Source organism: Marmota flaviventris, chromosome 6 (assembly GCF_047511675.1).
Source record: "Marmota flaviventris isolate mMarFla1 chromosome 6, mMarFla1.hap1, whole genome shotgun sequence".
NCBI lineage: Eukaryota > Metazoa > Chordata > Mammalia > Rodentia > Sciuridae > Marmota > Marmota flaviventris.
This window is the reverse complement of record NC_092503.1, coordinates 138,268,715-138,279,747: the sequence shown is the minus strand read 5'-3', so window position 1 is coordinate 138,279,747 and position 11,033 is coordinate 138,268,715. Positions and strand designations below refer to the sequence as shown.

The following is an 11,033-nucleotide window of genomic DNA, read 5'->3' as shown; positions in this document are numbered from 1 at the left end:
TTTATTGTTGTTTTGTTATGTGTAGCTATATTACCATATTATACCCATCACCTATTTCCACTGACATTCTGTAACTGAGATTGGTCCAGGCTTTTTTAACTGATTCATTTTTGTGCATGCGTAGTAGACCATTATGCTGTAATTTATTCATGTGGCAGTAATTTATTCTTCTCCTTTTCAATGAACATTTAAATCACTTACAATTTCTCACTTTAGTAAACTGTGCAACAACGAATGTCCCTGTGTGTTTCTCTCAGTACATATGTGGAAATGTTTCTCCAGGATTGAATCCTAGAAAAGGGAATTGTTGGGACACAAGTTATACACATTTGTTTTTGTTATTGTTTTAACAAATATCGCAAACCTGTTTTCCAAAGAACCTCTTCCAACTGATGCACCAATATTAGTCTATAAAGGTCCTTGTCTCTCCACACCCTTGCAAAAGCTCTTGTTCTGGTTGAACTTGTACAAGCAATTTTTTTTTTTTTTTTTTACAGGTTGGAAGTATGACTCTCAAATGGTTCTGCAAATATGTGTCCAAAAATATTCTACTTGTTAATTAATGAGAATTTGTAACATGATAAGGCTGATTCAAAGACCACTTGAGGGCCTAGGTTTACATGATCTTTTAAAAATAAAAGTTAAAATAAGCTTACTAGGCTAGATTTAAAAAAAAACATTTAATGTCCTAAAGGACAATAAATGATAACCTTTAAGGTAAACTTCATTTTTTCTGGACAAAAATTATTTGTATCGGTTGTGGGCATAAATTTACAAATTTACATGACTTCACAGTCCTAGCATATTGTTAATAATAAATAGCAAAATAAAAGAAAGGTATATGGTCCAAAGAAATTAAGTAATCTTTGGGCTTTTAAACAATAATTCAACATGACATTGAATGCATGACTATCCTTTCATCTTATTTCCAGAATTTGGATAATTTCTCTTATTTAAGTAAAATGCACCAATTAGATGGCATCTCATTGTGTTTCAATCTGAGCAACTTTTCAGCATTTGCTATTTTTACTAAGCCATCTAGTTTTCTCAAGTTCCAGGTTTCTTTAAACAAACACGTGTCACTAATATGAAAACACTTTTTTTTTTAGTGAACAGGAATGCCTGGCACAAACTGAAGGGATTAGGCCTCTTAAGGCAACAGGGGAACGAAGACCTGATTGTCCCTAGCAAAGACCATTCACACAGCAAGGCTTCATAAAAGCACCATAAACCTGGAGGTCCCAGAGATGCTGATGGGGGAGGGGAGAGCAGCGAGGGAATCAGGTGTGTGTCCAGGAGGATGGAGGGACAGGAGGGCCTCCTCCGGGCTTTGAAGCTGCCAGCTCCCTGAGTGCTTCTGTCTTCAGGCCTCTCCCTCTGGCCAGTTACCCTTCAGTAAACACTGATTGCCCTGGTTGGGGGTGGGGGGTAGTTTGGGGAGTAGTTCCAGATTGTGGAAAACATCTTCTCCAGTTTGCAGGGCAAAGCGGGAGGCTGACCAACAGGGAGAGGGGTAAAGACAAACCCTGATAAAGAACTTTGAAGATATATATTCACAAGTCCCTGGGGGCAGTCTGGAAAAGACTGGGCGGGGGGGGGGGGGTAGGGTGGTGGAAGACAGACATCTGGGTCCGGACTGGACACAGAGACAAGCCACCTGTCTTCAGCCTCTGACGTTTCTAACGCTGTATTTGGGCTCATTTGGGTGCTGTAGGTTTTCTAGAACCACGTAAAAGGCTGTAGGGCTTCTCTTGGTCTCCCACCCAGACCTTAGCAATGTGTCGTCACCGAGTCACTAACGAACCCAACTTCCAGTTCTTAAACTATTGTTAGACATTATCTTCCAATTAGGACAGCCTAAGAAATACGCAAATGCCTACTTAGTGTGGGCAAATTTCCCAGTTCCATCTCCGAAATCCCTCAGCTCTCAAAAGGGTTGGGATCACTCCCAGATGCCCTTTCCGAGGGGACCCCTTTTCCCACTACTGTTTTGTCCCACGTCCCTTTTTGGAGAGCTGCCCCTCAGCTAGCTGGCTGAGCTCCTAGGGGCCCTCCACCCACGCTTCTGGTCTGACTGTCCCGCCGCGTTCGGGCAATGGCCAGGCTTAGGCACGACCGGAATGCGCGGGAGGAAGCGGGGCGGAGACGTCAGGCACCCGAGGGGACACGGGGCGTCCAGCCCCGGTCAAGGCCACCGGGCCCGGGTGGATGGGATGCAGGCGGCGAAGAGATCAAGGCAAAGCCAACCGTGCGGACTCCTGGCGTTCCGCCCGGCCCTCGCCCCCCACGGGGCCATGCGCTGGCCTGCCTCGGGACGCCGGCCGGCGAGCCCGGCGACGTGCTGGTTCCATCCCCTCGCGGAGCGGGTGGGGCCCGCAGCTCCTAGAACGGAGAAATCCTGAAGATCGAAAAACGGAAAAAGAAAAAAGTCTTCTCCACCAAGCGCCCCCGTGAGCGCAGGGCCGGCCCCGCCCTCCCCTTCCAGCTTCTCGTCCAGTCACCGACCGGCGGCGGGGGGCCGCGGAGGGAGGAAGCGGCGGCGCGGCCCGGAGGCGGGGACGAGAGCTCGGGTCCCCGCGGCCGCAGTGGCGCGGGCTCCGCGGAGGCAGCGCGGGGCGTGGGGCGCGGTGGGCCAGGCCACCCCCTCCGCGCGCGGCCCGTTGCGGCCTTTCAGAGGGAGGGAGGAGGGAGGAGGGAGGCGGACGCGACCAGGACTCGACGTCGACAACCGCACCGCCCGCGATGGGAAGTGTCTTATAAAGCCGCCGCCGGGCCGGACAGACCGACTTTTGTCGCGGCGGCGCCCGGATCGCGGGCAGCACCCGAAGGCTCCCCGAGTGCGCGCAGAGACCGGGCAGACGCGGGAAGACTCCTGCAGCTCCGGCAGCCCCAGGACGGACCTCAGACCCCAGTACGACCCCGGCTGGGGACCGACCCCGGCTGGGGACCGACCCAGGTCGACTCCAGTCTCGCACAGACGCGGGTCCTGGACGGATCCCGGCCCTTGACGCACTCGAGACCAGACGCACCCGGCCGGACCCCAGCTCCGAACAGACCCCCGGCGCGGGCGCGCCTCCTGCCGGCGGGCGGGCAGGCAGGGGCCGAGGGCGCCCCCGGCGGCAAGGGCATGCCAGGCCCGCGGTATGGCCTCGGCGGTGTTTGAGGGCACGTCGCTTGTGAACATGTTCGTGCGCGGCTGCTGGGTGAACGGCATTCGCAGGCTCATCGTCAGCCGGCGCGGCGACGAGGAGGAGTTCTTCGAGATTCGCACGGAGTGGTCGGACCGCAGCGTGCTCTACTTGCACCGCAGCTTTGCCGACCTAGGCCGCCTGTGGCAGCGCCTCCGCGACGCCTTCCCCGAGGACCGGCCCGAGCTGGCGCGCGGGCCGCTGCGGCAAGGTGTGGAGCTGCAGAGCACCGGGCAGGGGTTGGGCAGGGAGGACCGGGAGATGGGGAGGGGGCACGTCGTGGAGAGGCAATGCAAGAAGTAAGCAGGGAAGAATAACTTAAACCGATTATGCGCCTTTCCGCTCTGTTGCCGGCGTGACAGGGGACGCTTAGACTTGGAGCTTCTAAAAGAAGGACGCCAGGGCAGACCTAGCGCCAGCCCTGGAGCCAGGAGGCACTCACTCCTGAGGGAGAAATGAGATGAGATGGGAAAGGGGCCTAGGCCGGCAGACGGGTCCCCTGTCTCCAAGGACAAGTCACTTCTGAGGAAGTCACGGTCTGATCACTACTCAGCCCTAGCCCCCTAGGCTGGAGCGATGACCCCATACCTCCACCCTCAGAAGAGCCAGTCGGTGGCAGAAGGAGGGTTGGGGAAGTGTTTGGAAACAATTAAAGCGTGTCCGAATTGGGGATGGAGAGGGCTAGGACAGCTGCCTCTGAGTCGTTCCCTGGGGAGACCGCGCCTCCTTTTCCCTGGGAGTCAGCTGAGCTTGAGTGCGAGGTGCCACGCAGCAGCCCTTTCACCCCTCCCCAAGAGGGGGCCGCCCCGCCTGCGGCGGCATGGACAGCACAGGGTCCCCACCCCAGGGCTGAGTCCACATTCGGGTTTGATTAGCTGCGGCCGCCTCCTCCCTGGCCTTGTGACTAGTCCGGCTTGGCCAGGACTCTTGTTTTCAGAAACTGGTGGCTTCCCTTTTCCTACTGCCAGAAAGGGGGCTGGAAAAGGGAAGAAGCAAGAAAGAGAGGGGCTGAGTTGAAAAGGGAAGAATGTGGGGTGAGTAGGTTGGAGACATGAGGGCAGAGAAGACTAGAGTTGTGTGGTCACTTGATCGTCTTCCAAGCAAAGACCCCTGGCAGCTGAGGGGAAGTTACCTGAGCTGGGCAGCCAGCACAGGTCTCTTTGGCTGCCTGTCTGGCTGAGGTCTTGAGATAACCTCTATTTTCCCCTGGCAATAGGCCCCACCCCATGTGTGAATTATGTGGATAATTAGCTCAGTTCTCATGACAAGTCCTCTGGCAGACACATCACTTGGAAAGGCTCCTAAAGTCAGCCCTGGGTGAGAAAACCTGCCTCTCCACTTCTCTTGCTTCCCAAATTCTTACATGTGTAACTGTTTTTGAATTGGAGTATTATTTCAAGTATGGAAACAGATTTCTTTGAATTTGCTATTTATTATAACATTTGTAATTCAACAAATGAATGCCAATTGAGAAAAGGATGATGAAGGAACAGCGGTTTATTCAGTGGCTTTTTCTGGAACAAGGCAGGCCATAAACAAATGGGACTTCCTGAGTCTCACTCACTCTGGCCAGGTGTCTGAGCTCAGCTGTGACCCCAGGCAGACTGGTGGGAATCCAGCTCTTCCCGGTGTCTTTTGCAAAGATTAAAATGCATGATAAAGTGCCTGACAATAGTAAACCCTTGGTAAATACCAGTTGTTTTCATTACTGTCAGCATTAGCTATTTCTGGCTAGGGTGGCTGCTCCAGGTGGTGGGGAAAGGGGTGTGGCTTCATTGTGGAGGCCCAGATGAAAACACCTTCCCAGGAGCAGAAGGTAGGTGAGTGGGGACAATTTGCCTTGTCATGCACATGTCCCAGCACTGCATGGGGTCAATTTGTGCTGGGGTCAGTTCCTGGAATGGAGTGTCTCTGCAGAGTGACTAAAGAAATATTTAGGAAGTGGTTGATTATCATGAAGAAAAATAAGAAGGTTTATGATAGCTGCCTTTACCTTTTAAAAGGAACAAAAGTCAGAAATAGGGATTGGAGCAAAGGTGATAGGACTGGCAGAGGGCGGTTAGGTTGAGGACCAGTTACCGGATGTAAAGGACTTCCTGACAACCTGCCATGTAACTGTTGGAACTGTGGCTGAGGCTGATGGTGACCTGTTTGGTGGGGGCCTCTTGTAAGGACCAGCCCACAGCTCCCTAGAGGGGTTGAAGAGAGGCCCAGATGAGGAGTAACCTTCAACCCTGTCTCCCTTCCAGTCCTTGGTCTCTGCTTGGAGGTAAGCTGGGTCTGCCCCAGTTCCACCAGAGTTTTGTTGTGCCACACCAGGGAAGTCCCTAAATTGTTTGCTAAGCAAGGTATATCATAGAAATAGAAAAGTAGATTCTTCCTTTTTCTCATGGAGATTTATTATTTGCATAGAAAGATTATCAGAATTTGCAAATTATAAACACCAAAAGGCAACCAGATGCGTGCATTGTATTGGCAAGGCCAGCTTCTCTCCCTATAATTTCTCTGTTAAGATTCTCCGGTCTATATTTGTTGAAATTTCTGGGCTGTGTTAAATTTGCAGTCTCCGGTTTCATGAAAAAGCTTGGAGAGGAAATCTGAGTTCTGAGCTTTGCTGGCAACAAGCTGGTAGCTCTCATCAGTGTTTGGCTGCACATTCTCAGACGGTATGGAAGCTTTGGTCCCCTGCTTTGCATTTTTGAATCTGTGTGCAATTAAAATGATGTGGAGCCCTTTTTCTTGGTCCCTCAAATATTGCAGCGGGGGGAGAGTGTGCATTTGGAGACAATTATACTTTTTGTCCTTTGCATACTCTGGAGTCATGCTTGGTAGCAATCCATGGGCCCTTGATGACACATCTGCAGGGATATTAACCCCAGTATGGGATGGAGATTCAATGCTCAGCAGCTTCCCTTCCTGGTCATTTATTTGGGTAAAGTAGGGCAAGGCCTCTTCCTTGGAATCTGGGCCTCTCACCAGATCCTAACCCTCTTCTTGACTTGAGTCTAATACCCCTTCCTTTCTAGTCCCCCAGCCCTAGTGGAGGGAGGTAGCTACTTATCTCTGGGTTCACAAGATAATTCCCTGCACTCTAGCACCAGTAAGGGCCAGCCCTTGAACTTAAATCTCCTCTATGCAGTACCTAACAGGGTTCAGGGTTTCCTCCCTGGAGCATGATCAAGGTCTCTTACCTTATTTCCATCTCTCACATTTAGGAAAATTTGGGATTTAGAACATCAACATGCAATATTTACTCACTGAAAGAGTCTTTTTAACTATTTTGGTCCTTTTAAAATCGCACCTGTTTCAGGCCTGTCACCTTTGAGCTGGCCTGGTCACATTTGCTGCAGCAGATTCTATTTCTAAGTAGTTGGGTGATCTTCGATGCTTGGGGATTACAACATCAACGTTTTGATTTTACATTCATTCATTCAATCAAATATCTGCTGAGTGCCTACTGCGTGCCAGGCTCAGGTGCTTTGGACAATGAAATGAAAAGACCACCCTCCCCATCCCCGCCCTCATGATTTTTATATTCTGATTGGGAGAAATCCAATAATAAACAAGATAAAATATAAAATAAACTATGTTAAATAGTGATAAATGTTCAGAAAGAAAATAAATAAGCCAAGAAAGGGCTATGACTTTAGGGGAAGGGGAGGGGCTCAGCTTTTAGGATGGTCTGGGACTAATGACCTTTGAGTGACCTTTGAGTAGACACTTGAAGGAAAGAAGGGAGCAAGCCAGTGGATATCTAGGTAGGGCACCCAGGTAGAGTGAGAGCCAGTGCAGAGGCCCTGAGTCCCATGTGTGCCTGTTGGGTAGTGAGTCTCTACTGCATCTGCAGTAGAGAGCATGGGTTAGGAGTGAGGAAGATTGCAGTCAGACTCGCGCTCTTATTCAGAGGTAGCCATCCTCCCTAGAGGGCTCTGAGCAGATGACTGATTCGATCTCAGGTGAACTCTGATGACTGTGCTGAGAAGGACACTGAGCTGGACAAGAGGGAGACACTGAGACAGGTAAAGAGGTACCGAGCCTGGGGTCAGGCGCAGCAGAGCCAGTCTAGAAGGTGTTAAACTGGTTGGTCTGGAAGAGGGAGGCTCAGGAGACATTGAGGGACCACAGGTCGGGTGTGAGCAGCCTCAGGATGAGCCTAGAGTGTTGATTCTGGGACGTGGAACCGTCATGAGCTGGTGTGGGCAGGAGGTGGCTCAGGAGCTTGGCTTGGATTTAGCATTTAGCATGTTTTCCAAGTAAGTTCTGTAATGTTAGCCAGTGTGTGGTGCTCATGTATCCTCTCTGTTCCCCTCATTTCATGCTGACAGATCTCACGCTGCCCCAGGTGACACATGAGTTACCTTGCCAGTTGTAGAAGAGCCAGCCAGGGACTTACGTGGATGGTTCTGAGCTTGCTGCCAGGTCCTGCTCACTTCCCACCAGATCTTAAAGGAGAAACTCGCTTCTGCTTCTCTGTCAGAAGTCACTGTAAACCCGCTGGCAGCATCCGGCTGCCCTTGCACTACCACCTGCAGCATGGGCACCCTACCCTTTAAAAATGTCTGGGCCAGATACTTCTCTGCTTTTGTTTTTGCTTTTTCTTCTTTTTATTGTGGTGCTGGGGATTGAACCCAGGTGTGCTCTACCACTGAGCTATACCCCCAACCCTTTAAAAAAAAAGTTTTAAGACACAGTTTCACTAAGCTGCCAGGACTGGCATCAAACCTGCGCTCCTCCTGCCTCAGCCTCCCAAATAACGGGGATTATAGGTATGCACCCCAGTGCTGGGTTGTGCCGTTTTGATGGATATTTTCCCAGGGTCCAAAGATGTTCCTGCATTGTGAATAGTTAAAATAGGGGCAGAGTCGAAGTTCTGGTGAGCCCTGATTGTACCAAGCAGTTTATCCAGTGCCTGTTAAGTTTGGCACCTCTGTTGTTGCTTAGCATGCAGGCAAGTGACACTCAGGGGTGAGCCTTGGGAGGCTGCAGAGACTTGGGAGAACCTGAGCCCAGGGCACATTTTCTCTGAGAGGCATCAGTAACAGATGTCCACACCATGACCTCCTCCCCTAGGCAGTCGCAGCCTGGAGACAGTAGATAGGAAGGTACGTTGCTATCAGTTGTTGGCACAGAAAGACTTTTATTGCCATTTATTTATTTAGTGGGGCTGAGGATTGAACACAGGGTCTTATCGTGCTTTACCACTGAGCTATACCCCAGCCCCTTTTATTGGTGTTTTTGTTCACAGAAGGTATCCAGTAGCTGGTTTTGGTTGTTACCCCTAAGAATATTGTTCCTTTCTCACATAACAGGCCTGAGAAACCCCAGTGCCCTTGATGTGAACTCTCTTCCCTGATGATGTGGAGGGCAGGGAGGGAGTGTGAGGCCCAGGGCTCTGTACTCCCTTCTTTCCTTATAAGATACCATGTCATTGAAGCACATACCCACAGTGACCCTCCTCCACACAGACCCCTCCAGCCCCTGCCCTCTTCTTATCCCACCCGCCAAGCTGAGTGATGATGGTGGACAAAACATGGTTACTCTTTTGCTAACTCACACTTGCAGGTTTTCTCCCCATTCATTTTAAGAACAAAAGTCTTAATTATCCTTTGCTGACATGTAATTTAGAATCAAGTTGGAAAAACACAGCACCTGGGCAGAGAGGAGAAGGGAGGAGGGGGAAGCCACTTTTACACACAGTGTCTCTTAGTCGCAGCAGCCACCTTTCCTGCCTCCTGTGTAAGCATATCCAGGCTCTGTGAGATTGAGTGACAAACCAGGGTTATAACCAGGTGATGGTGGAAGAAGTCAGTCTTGGGGGTTCCCCTGCCTGGGGACTCAGCCAAGTGATGGTCAGGTTCTGGTTGAAAGCACTGGCTTTGGACACAGACAGGTGGGTATTGGATACTGGCTCTGCCACCTGCTCCTTGCTGAGTGACTTCAGCAAGTTGCTCAGGGCTCCAGGGCTCCATGCCCTGTGGATACAAGAGTAATCATGGTATCTGCGTGGCATGTTTGTTGAGAGTCCTGCTAATCTGTAATAGCCACAAAGTGCCTAGCACCAACTGGACCCATGTGAGTTGCTGGCCTTGAACTCGGGCTGTTCCCTGGCACAGGCAATGTCCCTGATGACAGCCTCTTAGAGGGAGAGTGAGGGAGTGAAGTGTCCTGCAGGACTGACCCATCCCTGTGCGTGCCTGCTGTTCCCCACAAAACCCTCGGCAGCTGTGGCCACCCCCATCCTTCAAGGATATCCCTGCCTGGACGAAGGGGAGCACTCACAAAGGAGGGTCACCACCCTACCTTGTTGGGACCCTCATGGATTGACTCATGGCTTTGTTGGTTCAGAAACTAGAATTTGGTGCTTGCATGTGAGCTGGGCTTGAGTTACTGTGGAATCCTGAAGCCAATGTGTAGTTAACCCCAAGAAACAGAATTGCCAGATACATAGAGCTTTTGTGGCCAAAACTTACATAGGAAGCTGTGGTCCCCTTAGCCCTCTGGGAAAACCCTTAATGGGTTCTACCTCGGCTCCCCCCCCCCCCCCCACCTCTGCCATCTGCTCACCTGCAATCCTCTTCCTTCCAGGATTGGGGCATGCCCTGCTGTGTTGCTTAGCACCTGGAGTCCACCTCCTAGGTGACACTGTATGGTCAGTGTTGGCCTCCTGTCCACCTTCCTGGTGAGCAGGAACACGGGGGAGGCAGGGATCCTGCCTGTCTTGGTGGCTGTGTTGTGGAAGCTCCTGATGGCCTGATGGGTGAGCCCCACAGGTTGGTGTGTGAATGAACCAGTGCTTCCTTCCTATTTGGATGGGTCGGTGCTTTTCATGTCTTAAGACACACTGGCCAACTGAATGGCTTTTTAAAACACTTTAAGTCTAAAGTGTCGGGTGGTAGTTTTGCTTTTGATGGGGAGAATAATGAAGAGGCCCAGGGAGGAAGAATTAAGGGGAGAGCATAGTAAAAATCAGAAAATTCAAGTCAGATATGTTTTTTTCCACTTCATGAATTGACTTACTCAAAGAGGCCACTCCCCAGAGCAGGAAGCTGTCCTGGAGGGGAAGGAAGTACAACTTCCTCTTCTAGGGTTCTCCGGAAGTTTTACTTCATCTCCACCTCTTCTGTCTCTTCCCTCTGCATTCTCTGCCCAGCTTTTCATTCTTGGGAAGAATGTAGAGCAGAATCGATCCTCGACCCCTATAGATCATTCCCCAATACTGTGCAAGGGGAGCTGCAGTGGAGGGGTGAACCAGCCCTCCAGTGTCCCCTTGTGAGTGAGTGAGGGGGAGCAGTGTCCTGCCCTGGTCAACACCTGCCAGGTGCGCTGCTCTTGATCTGCAGTTACACACTGGGACACCTCTGGGGGAAGCAGGTGGGGCCCCATACTGAAAGGTGTGGCCATTTTCTGGGATAATAGAACTTCCTCTGGGATGCTTCAGTCATGCAAACTGGGAGCTCCCCATTCCTTACTCCCTGCGGTCTTGAGTATTAACTACCTGGTTAGAAAGTTGGGGGTTGGGGCTATAGCACTTGCCTAGCATGCTTGAGTCCCTCAGTTTGATCCCTAGTACCAGCACTACCCTCCCCTGCAAAAAAGGGAAAAAAGAAAAATATGTAGGAATACTAAAAGTTTTCCTAAAAAAATTAAAATATGTGTTTCCAAACTTTGTATTACACTTTCAATAGTGTATATCCAGGGCTGGGGGTGTAGCTTAGTGGGAGAGTGGGAAGAGTGCTTGCCTAGCCTGTGTGAGACCCTGGGTTTGATCTCTAGAACTGGAAAAAAAAAAGATAGAGATATATATTCTTTTGGGGGGATTGATTAACCATGTGCTCTATCACTGAG

General features: G+C 50.7%; 1 protein-coding gene across 1 annotated transcript in view; it reads left to right on the top strand.

Annotated features, from left to right (window-relative positions):
- The first annotated feature begins 2,550 nt into the window (after positions 1 to 2,550).
- The window catches only part of Pxdc1 (PX domain containing 1), a 29,235-nt gene continuing 20,752 nt past the window's right edge, over positions 2,551 to 11,033 (top strand). The window contains exon 1 of the mRNA XM_027948169.2: positions 2,551 to 3,399. Coding sequence (XP_027803970.1) covers positions 3,144 to 3,399 — 256 coding nt within the window. The 5' untranslated portion in view covers positions 2,551 to 3,143. The remainder of the gene's footprint in view (positions 3,400 to 11,033) is intronic.